The sequence below is a fragment of the Pristis pectinata genome, chromosome 8 (assembly GCF_009764475.1).
Source record: "Pristis pectinata isolate sPriPec2 chromosome 8, sPriPec2.1.pri, whole genome shotgun sequence".
NCBI classification, from domain to species: domain Eukaryota; kingdom Metazoa; phylum Chordata; class Chondrichthyes; order Rhinopristiformes; family Pristidae; genus Pristis; species Pristis pectinata.
Genome location: NC_067412.1, coordinates 35,929,636 through 35,954,013, shown reverse-complemented (window position 1 = coordinate 35,954,013; position 24,378 = coordinate 35,929,636). Strand labels below are relative to the sequence as shown.

Here is a 24,378-nt window from a genome sequence, read left to right as displayed (position 1 = left end):
CCCAGTTGTCTGATGGCAGAGTTGGCGTAGTGTTGGGAGAGGAGGAATCCAACTGGGGAGTGCAACAGGGTATCATTGATCTATATCACAACACAACTCAAATCATTGGGCAGCATTAGAGCAGCAGTTAGCACTGCCACACAGCTCCACTGACCCCGGTTCAATCCTGACCTCGGGTGCTGCTTGTGTGGAGTTTGCACCTTCTCCCTGTGACGGTGTGGGTTTCCTCTGGGTGCTCCAGTTTCCTCCCACATCCCAAAATTGCCCCTAGTGTAGGCAGGTGGCAGGAGAATCAGGGGGAGTGTAGTGGTGGGGGTGTTAGAGAGAGAGTGGGTTACAGGGAATGGGATGGCTGGGATTAATCTGTGAGGGAATGGAATTAATGGGATTGATGGGATGGCTGAGGTTGATCTGTGGGGGAATGGAATTAATGGATTGCTCTGAAATCTGGCACAGACTCAATGGGCCGAACAGTCTTCAGTGTTGTGTGAATATGAGCATTGTGAGTGGGAGTAGCAAGGCGCTGTACAGAGGTCTCAGGCCGGTGTATCGGTCCATGGAAAGGTCGGGCGTGAAATTCCGCTGTCCTTACAGCCCGTGAGGGAATGGATTTAAAACGTTGGTTAAAGGACTCAGAACATTTTGCTCTGGAGTGAATCAGTTGTTTTATGGTAAGGTCGCGGAGCGTGGTCTGTGATTTCCAGTCAACATTTACGCACACAGTGAATTAGTCATCGAACTGTCAAAATGGAAGTGAATTTCAAACCTACTCACTGGCTTTCGGGAAGTTCCCATAAATGTCTTTAACTCCTGAAGATCCACCCCTGCGCTGCTCTGACTGAACTGTGCCGCTCTGCACTCTCGGGGAGCCACACAAAGGGTTAAATCTCCGGGCCAGCAACGCAATGCATTGACTCAAGTGTCTGTGCGGCTTGGCACGGCAGAGAGGGGGAAGTCGGTATGTAAATCTCCCATGCATAGCCAACTTTTTAAAAAATATTTTAACTTCCTCAAACAAGAGCAGTCTTCGCACGGACACACCTGGAGAGCGAGTTAGTCCACTTACTCAAAGGTACAGGTCAGTTCCAGAGGGGTGGGGTTTACCAAGGTTCTGGGAGACCCAGGATTTGACTCAATTGTTTTACTCGGAATTTGTTCAAAATATATAAACAGAGCAGTAAGTTGCGTTAATGTTCGGTAAGTTGCTAATGTTAAAACACAAGTTGTTCAGGATTCTGTGCTTTATAGTTTCAAGTTTGATGCCAGATTTGCCGTTTCCAGCCTCCTCTCTCTGGTTTGGGAGATCTGTTCCCTCCATAGATTCTGCCCTGATTAGACCAAGCTAGAAAACCACACTATTATACTTGTTAAAGCAATCAGAATCCTATCCTGTTATTAAGAGGTCAGGCTCTTCAACGCTGTAGCTTCAGAGGGATAACAGAGAAACCGACAGAGTGGCAATGCTGAGATTGGCGAAGCAGTCCCGGGCAGGTTCTGCACAGTCCAAGGGGCAGCGCTGAAACATCAGAGGGGCAGTTGGAAGGGCTCTCTCAGAGGAACAGGAGGGAGGGAACACTGCACCAGTTGGAGGGGCAGTATCTCAGAACAATGGGGGAGAGAGTGCTGAGGGTACATTAAACCCTTGGTGGGGCAGTGCTGAGGGAGTGAGGCACTCTCCAGGGTCAGTGTTGAGGGAGGCCTGTGGTAATGGAACTGACTGACTGTACACCATTGTCAGAGGGGAAGCACTGAGAGAGGGCTGCACTGCGGACGGGGCCTTTTAAAATCTATTTTTCAGGATCAGGAAATTCGGGTTCTTGGCATTTATTGCCCAAGCTTAATTGCTCTTGAGAAAGTGATGGTGAGCTGCTTTCTTAAACTGCTACAGTCCTTCTGGTGAAGGTGCTCCTACTGTGCTGTTGTGGAGGGAGTTTCCAGAATTAAGGCCCAGGGATAATGAAGAGCCAGTGATATATTTCTGCGTCAGGATGGTGCATGAATTGGAGGGGAACCTGCAGATGGTGGTGTTCCTTGTGTACCTGATATGTTTGTACTCCTTGGGGGCTTGGCATAGTGTCAGTGAGTAAGTGCAATGCATTTTGTACGTTGTGGAGGAAACAAATGTTTAGGGTGAAAATTTTTAAAAAAACTGCAGGTGCTGGAAGTCTAAAATTAAAAACAGAAAATGCTGGAAGCACTCAGTAGGTCAGGCAGCATTTGTGGAGAGAGCAACAGTTAGTGTTTTTGGAAGGTAGCAGACCTGAAACTTTGAATGTTTAGGATGGTGGAGGGGGTGCCAATCGAAGAGGCTGCTTTGACTCGAATGGTGTTCAGCTTGTTGAGAGCTTTTGAAGCTGCACTCATCCAGGCAAGCAGAGAGATTTTTTATCATGTTTCTGATGCGTGCCATGTCGATGTTGGAAAGGCTTTGGGGAGTTGGGAAGCGAGTTACTTGCCGCAGGATTCCTAGCCTCTTGTGGCCACATTCAGATCTTTCCCCTTTGGTCTGCTCATTATCAGCTTCCTCTATGATTAAAAAACTCTTGAACTCTGATCACTTTATGCCCTCCCTGAACACTGCTCACTATCAGCTTTCCTAAGACCCTCAGTCTTAGCCCTATTGATACAGCTTCTCCTCGCCTGTCTCAGTGACCCATGGATTGTGAGATTTTAAACCTGCCTTGTCAAGTGGGTGTCAATATTTATCCACTCAGTTTGCTGTTTGTTGGGGCTCGCTGTGTGTAAACTGGCTACCCTATTTTCAGCATTGCAATGCCAGTAACACTTGAAGCTGTTTGTTGCCTGTAAAACACTCGGGACGTCCAGAGACAAAAGACACCATGGGAATCCAGCGTAATGGCAGAACGTTTAAGCAATGTTCCTTTCTTACAGGATGGCCAGCTGCCTGCACATCACCTGACTTACTGCTGCCTTACACAATCTAGAGGGTCAGGAATGGTGATCTGGTGCCTTTTAATCATTGCCTTCTGGCTCTGTCAAGGTCAGTGATATTTGCATAGTGTCCAATTGGTCATGTTTTTTTTAAATATCATTTAATTAATGGTTCTGTGCATGAAAAAGGACATGACTTTCACTCCAAAACAGTTTGCAATACAATCTTTAGATGGAGACTATGGACATGGAGCACAATGCTTTACAGCGCCAGTGACCCGGGTTCAAATCCGGCCACTGTCTGTAAGGAGTTTGTACGTTCTCCCTGTGTCTGTGTGGGTTTCCTCCAGGTGCTCCAGTTTCCACCCACATTCCAAAGACGTACAGGTTAGGAAGTCATGGGCATGCTATGCTGGCGCCAGAAGTGTGGCGACACTTGCGGGCTGCCCCCCAAAATCACTACGCAGAAGATGTATTTCACTGTATGTTTCGATGTACATGTGACTAATAAAGATCTTATCTTATAAACTGAACAAGGGCTGGAGAATGGGATAAGTGGAGATGGATGCTTGATAGTCAAGGTGGGCCAAAGAGCCTGCTTCTGTGCTATATTACTGTACAAAATAATTTATTCCCAATGCTCCACTGCCGATTTACATGGTGGTGGTGCCCCACCCAGTCCCACCTTCCATCCCAGAATAGGGGAAGAGTGATAGCATAGGGTTAGACAAGCTGGGATATTATAGGGTATGGGGAGTGAGGAGAGAGTTGGATTAGACTGTCTAGGGTGTTAAAAGTCTGTGGAAGACCATGGATTAGACTGGGTGTGATATTAAATAGCATGGTGAGGAAGAAGAAACTTGGATTAGACTGGGTGGAGTAATAAAGGATATGGCAAGTGAGGGGAAAGTTGGATTAGACAGACGGGCATGTTCCTCAGCCAGGGGAAACACCGTCACTGGATCTTCCCCACTGCATTGAGGTGTGTGTGCAAGGACGTCCAGATCCTGCTGAATTTCAACATTTAACAATCTCTCACCATTTTTTAAAAAAATCAAAATTTCTGGTTTTTTTTAAAAAATTTTTTGTCACCCATTTATGGACCTTTCTGCTTACCCATCTGCATTACCAGTGGATAAAATAAAACCAGAAAATGCAGGAAATACTCAGGTCTGAGGGTTGCTGGTGGTGAGGGAGGAGGGAGAGTGTAGGGTAACTACAATTCCAATCGCCCACCTCCCAGTAACTGCGAAGAGAACAAATCCCCTAGTTCCTTTAAAGTTAGTCTTCCACCATAGGTGGGAACTGTCCCAATCAAGAAGGGGGCAGTGTCCTTCTGAAGAAGCTTGCTCGGTAACTAGCACTGTGCTGCTGACAGACAGCTGGGTCAGATGATTACTTCTGTGGTTTGGACATCTGTCCAAAGTTCTAATCAATGGGAATAACAAAAACTGTAGATGTTGGAAGTCTAAAACTAAACATAGAAAATGCTGGAAATGTACCAACATTTACCAATCTCTCTCAAAATCAATATTTATCCATCCACATTTCCTCTGGATAAAATAAAAACACAAAATGCTGGAAATATACAGGTCAGACGCTGAGTATCTCCAGCATTTTCTATTTTTAATTTTAGATTTCCAGCATTAACAGTCTTTTTTTGATTCTAGTTGGTAAATATTTGGATGGATGTCCAAACCACAGTTATTATCCGACCCAACTGTCTGTCAGCAGCACAATGCGAGTTATTGTCGCTTAACCTAGCAAGCTTCTTCCCTCGCTCCCCAGACCCTTTATTTCCCCACCCAGTCTAATCAAAGTTTCTTCTTCCTCTCTGTGCACTTTAATATCATACCCAGTCTAATCCCACTCTCCCCTCACTCACCATCCCCTATCATATCTCAGCCGGCCTAATCCTATTCTGTCACTCTCCCCTAATCTTCAATACCTCAAAAGCAAAGTACTGTGGCTTCTTATAATCTGAAATAGAAACTCAGCATGCCAGATACCATCTGTGGAGCAGTGTTTCAAGTCGATGAGCCTTCAGCAGAACTAGACAACTGGAGATAAACTGGCTTTAATAATTAGAGGAAATGAGAGAGGGAGAGAATCAGAAGTGAGGGGTTGTGACAGAGTGGAAGGCAGCAGAGATTCAACCACAACAGTGCACAGCAAAGGTGTAGGAAGTGAAAGTACTGATCGATAACGTGATGTTTTGAGGGAATTTAGAAAGAACGTCAGAAATGAAAATGCTGGAATGCTGATTAACTGAAGTTGTTGAACTCAAACATTCTGCAGCTGGCAATAGATGACACTGTGGTGTGCTTCCCTGGGTCTGTCCTTGGCGTCCCTCGCACTGTTTCATCTACATTCCTGTCCTTGTGGGTTGGTGACTTCTGTAACTGGGCGTGCTGAAAGTAGCCTATAACTGACGCTGTATTACCTGTTAACAGGCCGCAATGCCCAGCAGTCAGAGCAACTGGAGTGCTTCAATGACTACCTCCAGGAAGTGACCTGCAGCTGGCCTGCCAAGCCAGACACCAACTGTTCAACTGATTACATTCTGTGGTATCAGATCTTGCTTTCCTCAATGAACTTTCTTAAGTAAGTACTGATTCTCCAGATTCACAGCAAGGTTACAATACACAAAGCCAGGATCTCAAATACTTCTTTTAAAGTAATTTTTTCAACCTCCCCTGCATCCTTCAATGATCTGTGTACATATACCCCAAGATCTCTATGTCCCTGTACCCCTTTTAGATTGTGTCCTCTAGTTTATATCGCTGTGCCTCATTCTTTCTACTAATAATGCAACATTTCACAATTCACAGCTTTAAATTTCACCTGTTGCCAATCCAACCTGTCTATTTCTCCTTTAGGTTTAATACCATCCTTCTCATAGGTCACTGTTCCAAGTTCTTTACCATCTGAGTATTTAAAAATCATGCCCTTCACTGTACCCAAGTCCAGATATATACTGGCCTCCTCCAGCTAAGGAACAGGTTCCATTTTTACAGACGTCCATCAGTCGATTTTGTCTGTAGGTCAGAAAACATACAAAAATCACTCAATATTGGTAACCATACCTCCCCAGTATTGTCATGAATGGCATCAAAAGCGTGTGAGACTGATAAGAAAGAACAATTACTAAAAGCAGAGAAAGAGAGAGAGGAAATTAGTTCTGCCATTCATAGAACAAGGGTATGTTTGTATATCAGACTTTTGAATTTAATAATATTATGGGAGCTTGTTCATATGCAGGGGTGTCCATAATTCTTAACCCAGGCTGTCCCTGGGTTACAAAGAAAAGTCATGGTCCTAATCCTGATCCCTGGGGAACTCCACTGCATACTTACCTCCAAGTCTGAGAAACCACCCTAGTTTCCTGTTACTTTGTCAATTTTCTATGCATAATGTTCCATCCCCTCTTAATCCATGGCTTTCAATCTTGCTGACAGTGTGGAATTCCAAATGTACCACGTCAACCTCATTGACCTCCTCTGTTAGTTGATCAAATGATTATCAAGTTAGCTGGCCCTAATTTGCCTTTAACAAATTCATCCTGGAATTCTTTACTCAATCCACAGTTGTCCATGTGACAGCTAATTCTGAACTTATTGTTTCTAGAACTTCCCCCACCATTGAGGTTAAACTGACTGGTCTTTAGTGACCGGGTTTATCCCTGCATCTTTTTTTTGTGTAAAGCTGTAACATTTGTAATTTTCCAGTCCTCTGACACCACCCAGGGCTTCTGTAATTTGTTCCCTCAGTAACCTGGGTGGTGCCAGGATTGCAGCTGAACCAGAGGACTGAAACACTTTTAAGTACAGATAGCCTTTCTAGTAGCAACGTTTTTTTTTTGTTAGCCCATCCTGAATCTTAACCACATCTTGATGATGTTGGAGGAACTCAGCAGGCCAGGCAGCATCCGTGGAGAAAAGCAGGCGGTCAGAGTACAGACTAGGTGACCATTTCGCAGAACACCTGTGTTCTGTCCATAACCGTGATCTGCGTCTCCCCGTTGCCAGTCACTTCTCCTCCCACACCATCATTAATACGACAGTCCTCGGCTTCCTCCACTGCCGTGAGAATTCCAAGCGCAAACTGGAGGAACAGCACCTCATTTTCCATCTAGGAACCTTGCAGCCTAACAGCATGAATATTGAATTCTCCCACTTTAGGTAATCCCACTCCATCCCCCGCCCCCACCCCCCACCCCACCCCCACCCCCCCAGCCACCATGCTTCTTCTCTTCTTCCCTTTCCTAGGCTTTTTTTTCTCTCTCCTTACCTTTGACCCAATCTCTCTCTCCCCTGCTCTCCCCTCCTCCCCCGCACCTGCCTATCACTACCTCTTACCTGCATCTACCTATCACCACTCTGTGCCCACCCCGCCTCCCCTCTTTTGTCCACCTATCACTGCTCTGTTTTTCCCTCCTATATATTAGACTTCCCCAATTTCCTATCTTCAGTCCTGAAGAAGGGTCCTGACCCAAAACGTTGACCGCCTGCTTTTCTCCACGGATGCTGCCTGGCCTGCTGAGTTCCTTCAGCATCATCGTGTTTTTCATCTAGATTCCAGCATCTGCAGTCCTTTGTTTCTCAACCACATTTTGCTTTGCTGAGACTCCAGCATAATCTGTTTCCTTATAAAGCTGATGTAAAGGCTTTGCTTAGTCCCTCATCAATACTCTCTACCTCCATAAGTAGCCTCTCTTTTTGGCCTCTGGACCCATTCCTCCTCCTCATAATCCCTCTCCTGCTCCCACATTTGCTGCATATTTTTAGATTTCCCCTTGTTTGCTGCCAGTCTTCTTTCATGCTCTCCCTCTCTCTCTCTCTCTCTCTGTCCTTCTCATTTCCTTTTCAACTTCCTCTCCTGAATTTTTAGAAATCCACCTGTTTTTCTTATTTGTATTAAATTTTTAAAAAGAAAACCCTGCTCTATTTTACCCTCAAATTTTCTGACTTTTGGCAAGTTGTGACTTTTCTTGTTGGAATCTACTGAATCTGCAGATCAAACGTCTCTGCCTTAAAGGCTGCCCATTACTCAATTGCACTTTGCCTGCCAAGTCTTAATTCTAGTTTAAGTGGGTCGGATCCCATCCCACTGAGGTTCGCCATTCTCCAGTTAACTATTTTTTCCAACCATACAACTGAGCACAATTCTGGCTGAAGCAACTGATTGGGTGGCGTACTGATTAGTAAGTAGCATGGAATGACACAGACACTTGCAGGTCATTAAAGAATTCCTGTTTGATCTCTAGTTGTGGAGTGTTTGTTCCTGTCTGGCACGACCTGCTGCCTTACTGACACATTTCCCAGTGGCTGTGGTAACTAACACAGCCACACCCAAAGTAAAATAGAGTGGATCTGGGTAAAACAGAACACGTGCAAAATATGATACACTGCCTCTTTTTCTTTCATTATTCAGCATCACAGATATTGATAGTCTTCCAGGATCAGTTTGTCAATGCAAGATCAGGAAGCAAGATTTGACGTATAGTACTGAACACAAGATCAAGGTGTACTACAATAAAAGTGAGATCTTCTCCAAAGCTTTCAGTGCTCCACAAACTAGTAAGTTGAAGACTGTTTGTTCATAATAACTTTAAACAAATTGTTACTGACTGAATTGGTGCTTGTGTCACGTGGAAAGTTAATGCGGTGTTACTGCAGTGTGTGGATTCTTGTCTGCTCCCAGTCACAAGGAGTGAATTCTGCCTTGGGGCTTAATTCCTGGACATTGCCCAATGAGTCATTCTTCATGCATTAACATCTGGCAGGAGGATGTACTTCAGAGTTGATTTCCACACAGACCTTGGAAACTATCATTTGGAAAGTTCCAAGTTACAAGTCAGATAACACACTGGTGCTGCAGGTAGAGCTGCTGCCTCATAGTTCCTGTCACCTGGGTTCAATCCTGACTTCGGGTGCTGTCTATGTGGAGTTTGCATGCTCTCCCTGTGATCATGTGTGTTTCGTCCCACATCCCAAAGACATTCAGGCTGGTAAGTTACACAAGAGACTGCAAATGCTGGAATCTGGAACAACAAACAATCTGCTGGAGGAACTCAGCAGGTCGAGCAGCATCTGTGGGAGGAAAGGGATGTCGGCGTTTTGGGTCGAAACCCTGCACCAGGACTGAGAGTGGTTGGTAGGTTACTTGGCCACTGTGAATTACCTCCCGAGTGTAGTTGATGGGCAGAGAAACAAAGGATGACAGATTCTGGAATCTAGATGAAAAACACGATGATGCTGCAGGAGCTCAGCAGGCCGGGCAGCGTCCGTGGAGAAAAGCAGGCAGTCAACACTTCGGGTCAGGACCTCTCCTTCTCCTGAAGAAGGGCCCTGACCCGAAACATTGACCGCCTGCTTTTCTCCACAGACACTGCCCGGTTGGCCGAGTTCCTCCAGCATCATAGTAGTTGATGGGCACATGAGAGAGAATAAGTTACAGGGGAGGAGATGGGGGAATGGGATTGTTCTGAGAGCCGGCAGAGTCTCAATGAGCTGAGCGGCCTCCTGCATGGTGAGAGGTGTAAGGAAGTCAAATATTGTGAGGAGACGAGACTGCAGATGCTGGAGTCTGGAGCAGAGGAGAATTTGTTGGGGGGGCTAGTTGTTGATGTTTCGGGTTGAGACCCTGCATTAGGACTATTTTACTGTATAAATATTGTGACCTTGGCAGGCCTCCCCTCTCTCACTGAAAGAGCCCTCTGGCTACAAATCCTCTGGAGGTTGACTATTGCTAATGTCAGGAGAATGGGAGTGTGGGGGTGAATATTGAGTGCTGGAGTGGATCCCATGATGCATAACTGCTTCATCCGATCTGTGGTTTGTGCAAATTATATAAGCCCTGTTTGTGAAATGCTTCTTTTTCTCACCCTCAGCTTTATCCTGTCATTTTCCTTAAATTGTTGAATCATTTTGTTTTCCCAGTCAAGCCTTTAGCTCCCTATCACCTCTCAATCAACACTTCGAAAGACAAACAGGCATTTTTGGTCTGGGTGGATGAGTACACCGATGAATCCATTGGAGATTATATCGAGTATGAAGTTGCCTATATGAAGACAGGAGGAAATTGGAAGGTTTGTATTGTAGCTTCAAGTCTACATCCTTTAAATCTCTTCTTCAGACTTTTCAAAGTTAAAAGCAAAACCTGCAAAGGCTGAGGATCTTAAAAATAATCAGCTGATCAGGCAGCTTCTGTGGAGAGAGTCGGTGTTTCAGGTGTCTGACCTTTCACCAGGACTGGGAGAAGACAAAGGAGGGCAGGTTTTAAAATGCAGAGAAGCAGGAAGGTGAACAGTGAAAGGTCTGTGATAGGACGGAGGACAAGGAACGGTTTGAATGAGAAAGGAGGTAGTGGAGTGAGAGAGGCTGAGAGAGGCTGAAACTCCCTCCCAAACAGCGTTTTGGATTACCCACACCTCAAGGACTGCAGAGTTTCAAGAAGGCAGCTCACCACCACCTTCTCAAGGGCAATTAGGAACGGGCAATTAAGCACTGGTTTGGACTGCGAAGCCCACAGCACTTGAATGAATAAAAAAAGGACAATAGCAAACAACAAAACCTAGTCCGAAGAAGATCTGGAGCAGTGGAGGCTGAAGGGAGACCTGATTGAGATTTACAAGATTATGAGAGGCTTGGATAGGGTAGATAGTCAGAATCTTTTACCCAGGTAGAAATGTAGAATACTAGAGGACACGCATTTAAAGTGAGAGGGGAAAGTTTAAAGGACGTGTGCAGGGCAAGCTTTTGTTTTTTTTAGGCAGTTTGGTAGGTGCCTGGAATGAGTTCCTGTGGTTAGTGGTGGAAGCAAATATGATAGTGGTAGTTAAGAGGCTTTTGGATAGACACATGAATAGGCAGGGAATGAAGCAATATGAATCATGTACAGGCAGAAGAGATTTAGTTTAATTCAGCATCGTGTTTGGCACAGACATTGTGGGCTGAAGGGCCTGTTCCTGTGCTGTACAGGATACGTAAATAGGGGAAGAGTGTTAAGCATCTGAAATAACCAGAAGAGTGAGTAAAAATGTATGTAGTATTAAAATATTTTTAAAAGTGCAAATGCTAGAAATTTGAATTATAAATGCTGAAACTGTTGAATTCCATGTTAAGCCCAAAAAATTTTAGTGTGGCTTGTCACAAGGCAGGGTACTATTCCCTAAGCCCATGTTGGACTTCATTGGAACAGAATGACAGTCCAAAGGCATAGAGGTCAGAATGAGTTGCAATGAGAATTAAAGTGACAGGCAACTGGAAACTCAGGGTCACCCTTGCTGACCAGGCAGAGGTTGTTCCATGAAACAGCCATTCAATTTGCAATTAGTTTTTCCAGTGTAGAGGAGACCACATTGTGAGCTCTGAGCGCAGTAGACTAGATCAGAGGAAGTGAATTGCTGCTCCTCCTGCAAGTGCTGCTGGAGACCATGAATGGTGGGAAAAGGTAAAAGAAGAGGTTTTGCATGGGAAGGTGCCATGAGGTGGGGAGTGAGTGTTGGGAGTTATGGTGGAGGGAGTGGTACCTTTGGGAGGCTGGAAATGGAAGATGCTTTAGGTGGTGGCATCGTATTGGAGCTGTTGAAAATGATAAATGTGCAGGCTTTGGGGGGGGGGTGGTGGGAGTTAGGGGGTAGAAGGTGAGGACAAGGGGAACCCTATCTTTACCCTCGGCAGGATGAGAAATAACGAGACCAGAAGGACAGGAAATGGAACAAAGATGGTTGAAGATAAAGGAAGTCACAAAGTCACATCGCCGCTGGCATCCTCAAAGCAGTTTACACATCAGACAATAACTGAGTGATCCCTCCTCTGCAGGACTAACATGAGCAGGTACACTGCACTGGAAGAAGCCCAGTTTGGAGCTGACTTTCTGAAATAAGTTTGAAAGGGCAGCTCCTTCTCAACGGGGTATTTTTGTACAAGTGACTTATGGATAAGTATTAACTCCACACTCCCCAAGCCCCAGTCCCACCAACTAGTGTCTGCTCCAGATTAACGGGAAACACAGCGAGGTAAGAGCAAAGGAAGAGGCCATTTGGTTCTTCCAATCTCCATGCAGTCCAGGGGATCCAGCCAATCCCACTTCCGTGCCTTTTCCCCAGAGTTCTGCAATGTTTTTCCCTCCAATTCCTTCTTGATAGCCATGATTGAATCTGCTTGCTCCATGTTGTCAGGCATTGCATTGCAGGTTACGTCCTGTGTAGCCAAGATCTTCATCGTCCTCTTTCGGTTCTCTTGCTAACCTTGTTACATCAATGCCCTTTGGTTCTTCAACCTTCCATCAATGGAAATAGTTTCTCTCTCTACCCATATCTTTAGTTGGAACACTTTGACTTCATCTCCTCTCAACCTTCATTGTTGGAAACAATCCCAGTTTCTCCTGCTATTCAGCTTCTTCACCCTGAGAAGCATTCAGGTTAAACTTTCCTGCACCCTCTCCAAGGTAGTCACATCCCTCCTGGACTGCAGTGACCACTATTATACACCATACTCCAGCTGTGAAGTTCCTGGATCTAGTTCCCTTTTTGAACTTTCCCCTGATAGCGAACTTCCACATGGATAGTCCCATTTGTTTCTCCTTTATTTTCTATTGAAGATAGTGGATGAACAATGGACTGTCCAAGCAATCCCCTAAAGGTTTTCTAGAAGTTTTAGCACCTTCCCAAGTAGGACAAGGATGTGTTATAGATAGCAACCCATGGTGGCATAAGGGAGGAAGTGAGGGTGGGCACGGTGTGAAGGTTGGCCGATGGGGAAGTGTGGTGATTGCTCAGCCTTGCATGACATACTCACTTAGTGGAGCTAGCTGTCGGAGAGGTGGGAAAGGAAACTACTGATGAGTGTGTAAAGGTATTGATGTGCTAAGTCCAAGTGTGGTGCAGGGGCTGTTGCAACTACTGAGGATTGAATTTTGCCCAACCTCTGTTATTGTTGGCTTTGATGCAGAAGTTCAGTAAAACCAGTCAGAAAATGTTGGCGCTAAATACACTGCTGGAGCCAGGATACACCTACCACATGAAGGTCCACTCTAAACCAACAAAGAGCTACAGCGGCATATGGAGTGACTGGAGCCCTGAGTGCCAGTGGAGTTACGGTAAGTGCCACATGCTTTACCTGACCCTCACTTCCCTTGCCCACCAGCTCATCCCTGCCACAGTCGCCCACCTATGCTCACAACCAGTGTAAATACTTGATGGTCAGCACAGTCTTAGTGGGAAAAAGGGCCTGTTTACATGCTGTATGACATGACGAGAGCCATCTGATCCTTGCTGCCCCGGAGGTGCACATGCATCCAGCAGGACTGTTCATAAAATTGCTTTCAGGAGGAGGAACACTGCTGTTAACAGCAGCAGATGTTGGAAATACTCAGCAGGGCAGACAGCATCTGTGGAGAGACAGAGTCAACGTTGCAGGCCAATGACCTTCCATCAGAACTAGGAAAAGTGAGAATTGCTTTAAGTTGCAGAGATGGGGGTGTGGTGGAGAGAGAGCCAAGGAAATGTCTATGATGGGGTAGAGACCAGGAGACAGTGAATGACGTGTGATGGTGGTGCTAGCTGAGAAAGGATGTGAAGGCTGGTTAACTGCACCTGATGTGTCTGGAGGAGATGGAAATAGAGGGAGACAAAGGAAAGAAACACAACAACTGTGGGAACCATGAGTGTGGTAGAAATACCCAGCGGTCAGGCAGCATCTGCGAAGAGGAAAACTAAGTAAACTTTACAGGTTTACATCAAAAGTGGCCGTTCCAAAACAAACCAAAAAAGCTGTTATCTGAAATTGTTGAATTTAATATTGAGTCTCAAGAGCTGTAACCTGCCCAGACAGAAAGTGAGGTTCCTCAAGTTTACGTTGGGCTTCATTAGAACAGCATAAGGGGACAAAGACGGTGAAGTCAGAGTAGGAGTGGGATGGAGAAGGAGGAATCCCGGCGGACTTTCCCCTGTTGAAACCTCTGGTGCTGTGGGCTTGGTTGTTACACTGCAACTGCTGACTTACCAGGGCCCATCAGTGGTTGGAACTTCATCAACATCAGCAGTCCTCTCTGTTGGATAAATGTCCCTCCGAATACTTGTAAGCTCCATCGTTCTGGACGTGACAATTCCTGAACATTCCTGGCAGGACTCCCTCATTCCCTGTAAACTCTGCCATGACCTATTTGATCCAGGTCCTCTTCACCCACTGCCCTGTGCTTGACATCACTGGCTCCCCATTAAGCAAAGACTGGATGGTAAAATTCACTCATTTTCAAATCCCTGCATCGTCTCACCACTCTCTTTGTAATCTCCAGCCTTCCAACATATTTGTATTCCTCCAATCCTGGCCTCGTGAATGTAATCCATTCCTCACTGGCGCTGTGCCAATGGCCTGAGGTCTGCAATTCCGTCTCTAGACCTCTCCATCCTTCCAGCTCTCTTTCCTTCTTTAAAATGCTGCTTAAGAAAATACCTCTTTCACCAAGCTTCTGGTGAACAAGCCCTTCCAGGTGAACAGTGATTCACTTGCACTTCTTCCAATCCAGCACGTTGTATTTGGTGGTAACAATACGGTCTCCTCTACATCAGAGGAACCAAACATAGATTGGGTCACCTTTAGCAATGCAGCTTCATTCTGTCCACAAGAGCAACCCTTATCATTGGTCATTTGTCACTTTAATTTTCCACCCCACTCCTATTCTGACCTCTGTCTTTAGCCTCCTCCATTGCTCCAATGATGCCCAACACAAGCTTGAAAACATCAGCTCACTCATCTTCCATCTGGCCATGTTACAGCCTTCGAGACTCAGCACTGAATTCAACCATTTCATTAACCAGAGGTTTCTCCCCCTCACTTCACATCGCCAGAGTTTTCAGTTTCAATTTGTTCCTTTGTTTCTGTTCTGCTTCTACCTGCCTATTTTTAAATTAATTATCTTGCCAATCATCTTCTCCACCTTCCCTCTCTACCCCACCCTTCCCTGCAATTCAAAACATGCTTGTCAGCTTCCTTTTCTAGGACTCCTGACCAGAAACACTCTCCGCACAGGCACCTGACCCGCTGAGAGCTTCTGGCACTTTCTGCTTTTGTTTCGGTTTCCCAGAGTAGGCAGTGTTTTCTCCAATCACTGTCAACACCGACTTGTTAAGGGAAGGCAATGCCTGACTTAAGTTTACTGAGGAAGCAACAAGAAGGATTGATGAGGTCAGCAGATTTGATGTAGGCCAGATACATTTCAGCAATGATTGAAATACGGGATAAAGGAAGGGAGAGCGCTTGGATCCAAGAAAATGTAGCATCAGATGCAAAACTGAGACAGCAATTGTGAGTAGTGATCAAAGGGATCTCTAGTGATTGGAGGGTCATATACAGCGACATTTAGCAGGGGTTAGCTCTAGTTCCCTTTTATGCTGTTTATCAATGACTTGGTTACAATATCCAGGCCTGGGCTGATAGGTGGCAAGTAACATTTGCGCCACACAAGTGCTGGGTAATTACCATGTCCAACAGGAGAAAATCCAGCTATCACCCCCTGACATTCAATGGGATTACCATCACTGAATCCCCCCACTATCAATATCATGAGGTTACCACTGAACAAAAACTGGAGTAGCCATAGCCACAATGTGGCTACAAGAACAGGTCAGAGGCTAGGAATCCTGTGGCAAATAACTCGCCTCCCAACTCCCCATAGCCTGTCCATCAGGCTCAAGTCAGGAGTGTGTTGGAATACTCTTCAGTTGCATGGATGAGTGCAGCTTCAACAACACACAAGAGTTTGACAGCATACAGGACACAGCAGCCCACTTGATAGGCACCCCATCCACAACCATTCGCTCACTCCACCAGTGACACACAGTAGCAAGAGTTTGTACCATTCACGGGATGCACTGCAGCTACTCAACAAGACCCCTTAGGCAGCACCTTCCAAACCCACAACCCCTATCAGCTAGGACAAAGAAACAAAAGCATGGGAACACCACTACTTGGAAATTGCCTCCAAGCCACACACCATCCCGACTTAGAAATATATGGCTGTTCCATCATCGCTGCTGGGTCAAAATCCTGGAACTCCAATCCTAACAGCATTATAGATGACCCATATCCCAAGGATTGCAGTGATTCAGGAAGACAGCTCATGGACAACTAGGGATAGGCAGTTATATGCTGACTCAGCCCGCAAAGCCCATATCCCTTGAATGAATACAAAACAAAAGTAGTTTGCAAATGATAGTAAAATTGTCAGTGTGGTTGGTAAGAAGGAAGGTAGTTATGGGCTGCAGGAAAATATCAACATCAGGCTGGGGAAGTGCTTGGTAATGGATTTAGGGTGACCAAACACAACATGATACAGGGAGTGGAAGGGTCAGGGGTCCGCACGTCACAGATCCCCGAAGGTAGATGAGGTGAATGAGGAGCATGTGGAATACTTGCCTTCCTTGGCTGAAGTGTAGAACTGGGTAAAGACCAGTTAGGAGACAGCTGGGACACTAAGAACAGTTCTGGTGACCACGCTCTGGGATGATTCGCCCTTGCACTGTGAGGGGACGAGAGGAAACTCACAAGTAGGCCGAAGAGCTTTACTTATGGGGAGATATTATTTAGACTGGGTTTGTTGTTAGATTAGAGATGCTACATAAGATCAAGAAGCCTGGACAGTGAGCAAGAACATCCTTTAGGCCTTAGCATGAAAGTAATTAGTGAACATGGATTCAAAGTCATTGGTTGAAGGATTTAACTCAAAGGCTGGTGGAGTTTGACAGGACGCAGAAGCAGAAACCTTTAAACTGACATGCTGAAAGGCAGATCAATTTAAACTGACCCTAATAAACCTATGGACGGAGACCTCAGATGTAGAAATAACTGTACCAGATCTTTCCTTGCCCATTCAGCTCACAATATGTCCAATGCCCTTGTCTGTGCGGTCATTTTCTGTTTAACAAAGAGCAGCCCATTCACACTTTTATCATTTTTAATATCTTGTATTTTAATATCCTGACATTTCCTTTCCAGAATCCTCAGAATGGATTTCACCCACACTTATTGTCCTTGTGTGCATCTTCATCCCACTGCCAGTGGCGCTCTGCTTCTATGCATTCCAGTTGTAAGTGTTTATCAGATTGTTGATATAGGATAAAGCTCCCTCAGTCCAACACCAACAAATACTCCCAGGTCAGATACAGAGTAAATCTCCCTCTACACTGTCCCATCAAACAATTCCCCATTGGATACAGCAAGGGTTAGGTACAGAGTACAGCTCCCTCTACACTGTCCTGTCACACACTGCCAGGGCAGGACAGCAAGGGACAGATACAAGAAGAAAAAAAGAAAAAACAAAATGATGAGACAGAGCAAAGCTCCTTAAAAAAAAAACAAAATCAGATTAGACAGGACCCCTGGCTAGCTGTCAGCATTATCAGAGTCCTCTGATTGAAATTACTATTTATGAGCAGAAGGTAGAGGCTGAGAAATGATATCCACATCTCATCTCAGTTTGACTGAGATCTGATGGGACTGCAGCTTGAGAACTGAGCAGCAAGAGGGATCCAAGCACAACCACAGTGTTGTTTCCCCTCTGCTTTCCCAGATTCTCGTGGATTTGGTGGTGCACTTGGTAATGGCAGAGATAGCATGAGCTGTGAAGAGAGAGGAAATCACTGCTAACCCAATCAAATCTCTTCTCTCCTCAAGAGCAAAGAAGTTCTGGTGGGAGAAAATTCCCTCGCCTCTGAAGAGCTCGGTGTCCAAGCAAATTTTCAACAAACCGCAGGTATCAAATCTGTTCAGCTTCAATACTTTTTAGCCCCACCTTGTAGATGAGTGTCAGCTATCACCATATACAGTGTGACTGAGCTACAACCGCCCCCTTCCTCACCCACACACACTGTCCCACCATCAGATACCACTCCTTCCTCTCCCACACAAACAGCCGGTCCCTTTCCCAGATACCACCCCTCCCTTAACCACGTCTGTCCCATTGTCAGATGCCAGCCCCCTCCCTCACCCACACAGTCTGCCCCATTCGCTGATACCAGCCCCTACCACACCCGCAATTTTGAGGAAATGAACAGGCAATAGATCCCCAGTCCCAGGACTAGCAATTATACTGCAAGAATTGAACTGTTTGCTGTAAGGTGGTGGGTTGATGACTTTAACTAATTTGCAATTTGTGTTTCGCCCAATTAACCCAGACTCTGAACTTAAATTGTGTCTGTTTTTGTGAACCAGATAAATGGATTCATTTTCAGTGAAAATAAGATTGATGACTGCAAAGTGGAGAAGATCTCATGCATGACAGAAGTATCACGGTGAGTGGCCCAGTACTGTTCAAGGGTTGGAACCCATCTCCTCAGAGCTTGCTAACCAATTACACCACAGAATCTGTGTATCAAACACAGTCTGGTTTGCAGCCTTTTCAGGATAACTTTTTAAATACTCCAAGAAATCTTTCATTTCCCCTTCCTCCCCCATACTTTGCTCTAATTTTAGACTCTACTCCCATTTCTTTGACCCTACCACTGCCCTTGGTGGTCTGAACTTTTCCAAGGGTTCCTGACCTTTACCTTTCCCTCCTGTCAGCTTCCTGACCAAATAGAAATCTAGATTCATTACAATGTCTCCTCAGTCGTTCTCAGGACGTGGACCACACTTCCCTTCCCTCTCTTGGTTTACCTGCCGAGATAGAACCCACAGCCTCTGAAACATCAGAGTCATTGGTAGATTATTCTCACACTACTTTCAATATAGCTTCCTTCATTTTCAGTGATAAGATATCTTGAGGATGTAAAAGGTGCTGCATGAATGCAAGTCCTGTATTATTACCCTTGGTTCTTCACCTCAATTTCTTAAAAAGAATACAGAAAATGCAATTGAGATTCTTGGTTCCTCTCAGTCAAGCTCCTCTGGAGTATTTAGGTTTAAGCAGAACTCCCACATCCCCACCATTTACGTTCATTTATGGGATGTGGTGTTGATGGAAGTCTGTCTGTTCCACATTATCTTGACTACAATGATCAGCAATGTACTTGAACTGCTGCAAATCCTGGAACCCCCTACCATGGGTGAAGGACCCCATGGTAGGCAGTTCCAGGATTTATACCCAGCATTGTTGAAGGAGTGGTGATATATTTCCAATTGGGGTGGTGTCCGATGTAGAGTGGTAACATCTTACCATCTATCTGGGCACATGGCAGCCTTCAGAGCACAACGCTGAAATCAACTGCTTCAGATATCCAGTCATTCCAGTTTGTGTCTGAACTGGCCAGGTCTGATGTAAGAGCAGAGAATGCTGGTGGTACTCAGCAGGCCAGGCAGCACCTGCGGGGAAGGGAGACAGGATTGGTGTGATGGGCCCCTGACCTCTTGCTGCAGGCAAGAGGCTGCCAAACCAGGCATTAACTCTTTCTCTGCTGCTGGGCCCAACTGTTTCTGGCTTTTTCTGTTTTTGTTTCAGGACTGTAGCATCTGCAACTTTTTATTTTTCTATCCCTGCCCAGTGCTGAAGTAACTGAGGGGTTTTCTCTCTCTCCACAGATGCTGCCTGACCTGCTGGGCTTTCCCAGCATTCTCCCTTATTTCAGATTTCCAATGGTTTCTTTCCCTCTCCTCTGTTCTTATTTAGACCTCCCTTAGACAGACCAGCTGCCATTAAGAAGCCTTCACCACCCCCCCCCCCCACCCCATCAACATCATTCAATCCATCTCCACCCTATCACAGGCATTCCCTCCACCTCCGCAACTTAAACCACTTTCCCCAACTTTTCTGAATAAAAGCTATGAACCTGAATGTTTTCTCTGTTGCTCCCACACAAACCTGTCCTATATCTCCAGCAATTTGTCCTTATTACAGATTTACAGTTTTGTGGTCAACTATTAAAAGCCCTTTGCAGGTTTGGCACTGACTCTGCCCAAATCGCTGGTCTCACTTGGAGTATCTGACCCAGGGACTGGTTCAGTGAGGCACTGGATCATTGACCTGAGGGAAGACTTGTGCCTCTGTAGATGTTCCGACAGCTGTCCACTGATGGCAAGGAAGCTGTCTTGGAAATGAGTCTGACCTATTGACTGTTCAGGGTGTTGCATTTAGAAATTGTATGGTTTTGCTTTCTATTCCATCTACATTCAGGGAGAGGGCCAAGGTTGAAGATACCACTGAGCAGCTTGGTAAAGACAGCTTCACGTTCCCTGCCTTCCCACACTGGATGAAGGAGACCAAGCACGATGAGAAGACTCCCTTTCCAGGCTTCGGCTTCCCGGTGCTGATGGACTTCCCATCTCTTTTCCCGCTGCCCATTGAGGATTTATCGCTGGTTCCCTCAGATGCTCCAGGTTATTCCTTATTCAACGGTGTAGCCAAGGACCAATGGGTCGATGAGGGAGATGGCTACCATCCCTTCACCGGCAATGAAGAGGGAAGCCTCCCACTGACACTGTCCACCTACTCCTTGAGCCCAGGGCCCGGCAGGGAGGCAACTCGATCATCCGAGCAAGTTGGCTACCAGACCTTTAACAGCTGTGTATCCAAGCCCTGGGCCACAGTATCTGAAGGGGGATGGGACCCTGGAGAGCAGAGCTCAGAAGCACTGCTGATGCCTCTGGAGCCAAATCACATTGAGTCATCTGAATACATGGCTGCCAGCGACCAGACATTCACAGCAAGTGGCAAGGGGTTGCCCAGCTGGGAAAGAAGTGGTGATCACAGCACTTCACACAATTTCACTCCAGCCTCTGGGACTGACTTCCTGTTGTGTCCCTTCCCACTGTTTCCCGAAAGCCTACCATCCACAACCTTTCCGCCGAGTGTTCCAGGAAAGCTAGAGTTTCAAGAACCCCCTTCCATCCACTGGGGGCCAGGCATGTCACTGAGCCTGGCTCCTTCTCTCTACCCTCCTGGAAAAGTTACCTGAAACCAGAGCCCGGCCAGCGGCCAGTGTCGGACATGGTGAACGAGTCTCGTAGGATTTAGGGTACAAGTTAACTAATGAAGCTATAATCAGAATAATTAGAGTATATTTGCATGTTTCTGGCTTAGAGTTAGACATGTAAACTACCAAAAGGGTAATGAGGGCTGAATATGGAGGGACAAAATTCTTTACAACATAGGAGGCCATTCAGCCTGTAAAGTCCACGCCAGCTCAGAGAGCAATCCCAGTCCCCCTCTCATACTACCACCCACCTACAGCTAGGGTCATTTGCAGCAGCCAGTTTAACCTTTGCGTCTTTGAAATGCGGGAGGAAACCAGAGCACCCCCACACAGTCAAGGGGTCAACATGCAAACTCCACACAAAAGCGCCAGAGATCGGGATTGAATCCAAGTTGCTGGAGCTGTGTGGCAGCAGCTCTACTGGCTGCAGCACTGTGCCTCCCAAAATTATTAAAGAAATACACTGCCTGTTTGTTGATTTAAAAACAAGAGTATTGCACACCTAGTCCTAAAGTCAGTCAATCGCTTCTTTATAGGGGTGTGTCACAAGGAGATAGACTCTTACACGTTAATAAAAGGCAAGTACTGACAGGCACAGACTGAGTCTCTGTATTCAGAGAAATTGCTATACTTGATAAGAGAATAGACAATGTGGGTAAAAGGCAAGCTGTCCTCCCAGGGACAACCTGAGAGCTACAATTTGGTCTGCCTTATCCATCAGAGGGAAGAGACAATTTTACGGGCAAGAAGAGCAGAGCTGCTAAAGCAGGTCACACCTATATAATTATTATTTCGGTCTAACAGGTGACCAACATGAGTAAAGCAATATGGGTTTAAGAATAGTGAGCCAGCTGGGACTGCTGAATGGAGAGGGGTGGGGGAGATCAAATAGTGGCTGAGAAGATGATAATGGGAAGGAGAAGAGAAAGTACTCTCTGGCCATTCAAATCACCTTTGGCCAGTAACCTTGTTTACTCAAAGCCATTCCCATTTCTAAATTAAGTAAATATGTTGCAAATTATCTGCTAATCAGTCATGCTGAAGCCAAATTCCATGCAAACAGCTTGCATTTAATATTGAAGACAGCAGTCTCAACAGGAAAGACTGGGAACTGTGTTGCCTGAAATATTGTGAGGATGGTGAACCATCTAAGAGATACGATGCTCTGCAAGGAACTGTCTTTACTCAACAGGAGAGGGAACCCTTGAGTCAAATAATCACATTGTAAAAATTAAAAATCTTTAAAAGACGCAATAATATTGGAAAGAGTTGTTATCTGCTTTTTATAAATGTACTTTTCTCTAAAATGTTCATTCTGGATCTTAAAACAATAAAGGGAGAGTTTACCATGGACGGGAGTTGGTCTGAGTCTGAAATGCAGCTTCTTGTCAGCAATCATCCCTCAGTGAAAAGTGAAGAGGAACCTTGTGCTAGAGAGAGGGAGACGGAACGGGGGAAGAGAAAGGATAGAAGGGTTGTGGGGAAGGAAACTAAAAGGGGGTGGGGAGAAAGAGAGAGAGAAAAGAAGAGGGAAAGAAAAAGGGAGTGAGATGGAGGAGAGAGGGGAGATGAAGAAAACAGAGTGACAGAAGAGAGAGTGAGTGTGATATGGAAGTGAGAAAGTTGAGGGAGAAGAAAAACAGGGGAGATGAGAAAGGGAGATAAAGGCTGAAGGGAAAGAGGAGGGAGGAGAGGGAATCGAGGACAAAGTAGAGGAGACACATTTTAAAGTGTTTCCTCTGAAGCTGCAGATTAGAGTCAAGAGTCATGCAGAATGGAAACTGGTCCATGCTGATCAAGATTCCCATCTAAACTAGTCCTATCTTTCCATGTTTGGCTCATATCCCTCTAAACCTTTCCTATCCATGTACCTGCCCAAGTGTCTTTTAAATGTTGTTAATGTACCTGTCTCAACCACTTTCTCTGGCAACTCATTCCATATACTGACCACCATCTCATGAAAAGGTTGCTTCTCGGGTTATTGGAGGGCTTCTCAGATTATTACCTATTCATACTAAATCTCTCCCCTCTCACCTTCTAGTTCTTGATTCTTCAACCCTGGGGAAAAGATTGTGCACATTGACCCTATCTATACCCCTCATGATTTTATACATGTCTTCAAGATCACCCCTCATTCTCCTACGCACCAATGAATAAAGTCCCAACCTGCTCAACCTCTCTCCATAACTCAGTACCTCAAGTCCCAGCAATATCCTCATAAATCTCCCCTGCTCTCTTTCCAGCTTAATGACATCTTTCCTATAGAGAGTGACCAAAACTGAGCACAATATTCCAAATGCGGCCTCACCAACATCCTGTGCAACTGCAACATAACATCCCAACTTCTATACTTAATGCCAAGTGATGAAGGCCAGCGTGCCAAAAGCCTGCTTCAACACCCTGTCAATCTGCGATGCCATGTTCAAGGAACCATGTACTTGTACGTCTAGGCTCCTCTGTTCTACAATACTCGCCAGGGCCGTACCATTCACTGTAAAACTCTTACCCTGCAGCACCTCGTATTCAATCCGAATTAAACTCAATTGCCGTTCCTCAGCCCACTTATCCAGCTGATCTAGATCCATACGTAAAGCCTAATAACCAATTTCATTGTCTCTCACACCATCTATTTTAGTGTCATCTGCAAACTTACTAACCATGGCTTGTACATCCTCATCCAAATCATTGATGTAGATGACAAACAGCAATGGGCCTAGCACCAACCCCTGGCGAACAACACTAGTCACGGGCCTCTAGTTCAAGAAACAACCTTCCACTATCATCCTCTGTTTCTTACCATCAAGCCAACTAGCTAGCTCTCCCTGGATCCCATGCAATCTGACTTTCCACAGCAACTTCCCATGCAGAACCTCATCAAAGGCCTTACTGAAGTTCATATAGACTATGTCTATTGACCCGCCCTCATCAACCTTCTTCATTACTTCTTCAAAAAAACTCAATCAAATTTGTGAGACATGATCTCCCATGCATAAAGCCATGCTGATTATCCCTAATCAACTCCTGCCTTTCCAAATTCTTGTATAACATATCCCTCAGAATCTCCTCTAGTAACTAATCTACCACAGATGTTAGGCATGCATGTATGTATGTACGTGTGTATGTATGGTTCCCAGGCTTTTTCTTTGTAACCCTTCTTAAATAAAAGGCACTACATCAGAAACCCTCCAGCCCTTCACCTGTCACTAATGGTAATGCATATATCTCAGCCAGTGCTCCCACAATTACTTCTCTAGTTTCCTACAGTGTTCTTAGATATATTTGACCAGGTTCTGGAGATTTATCTACCTTTATATGTTTTAAGACTTCCAGAAACCTCCTCTACTGTAATGTGGACTACCCCCAAGACATACTCAATAACTATCTCAAATTCCAATGTCTTCATGTCTTTCTTTAAGATAAAAACAGGAGAAATATTCATTGAGGACCTTGCCTATCTCCTGCAGCTCTGCATAAAGATGTTTATTTTGCTCTTTGAGAGGCCCTTTCTCTTCTAGTTACTCTTTCCCTTTAATATTTATAAAATATCTTTGGATTCTCCTTAATCTACTCTGCCA

At 45.4% G+C, this 24,378-nt stretch overlaps 1 protein-coding gene across 3 annotated transcripts; it reads left to right on the top strand.

Moving 5' to 3' along the window:
- The first annotated feature begins 734 nt into the window (after window positions 1–734).
- Window positions 735–22,154, top strand: LOC127573030 (interleukin-4 receptor subunit alpha-like). 3 transcript variants are annotated; one of them, XM_052020792.1, is made up of 10 exons: window positions 735–958; window positions 2,893–3,001; window positions 5,346–5,496; window positions 8,326–8,471; window positions 9,834–9,982; window positions 12,849–12,996; window positions 16,893–16,983; window positions 17,571–17,649; window positions 18,108–18,187; window positions 20,005–22,154. In XM_052020792.1, the coding sequence occupies exons 2-10, from the start codon at window positions 2,956–2,958 to the stop codon at window positions 20,783–20,785; spliced, it is 1,671 nt and encodes a 556-aa protein (XP_051876752.1). In that variant the 5' UTR covers window positions 735–958; window positions 2,893–2,955; the 3' UTR covers window positions 20,786–22,154. The 3 variants fall into 3 exon arrangements, with proteins under 3 accessions (XP_051876752.1, XP_051876750.1, XP_051876753.1); XM_052020790.1 differs by having other exon boundaries at window positions 897–1,072; XM_052020793.1 differs by having other exon boundaries at window positions 955–1,078.
- Window positions 22,155–24,378: the final 2,224 nt, after the last annotated feature.

Excerpts from the sequence above, each read along its gene's own strand:
- LOC127573030 (XM_052020792.1), top strand. The coding sequence starts at position 2,956 with ATGGTGATCTGGTGCCTTTTAATCATTGCCTTCTGGCTCTGTCAAG. Across the intron at positions 3,002-5,345 it reads TGCCTTCTGGCTCTGTCAAG|GCCGCAATGCCCAGCAGTCA; the intron begins GTCAGTGATATT and ends ACCTGTTAACAG. Across the intron at positions 16,984-17,570 it reads TGCTTCTATGCATTCCAGTT|AGCAAAGAAGTTCTGGTGGG; the intron begins GTAAGTGTTTAT and ends TCTCTCCTCAAG.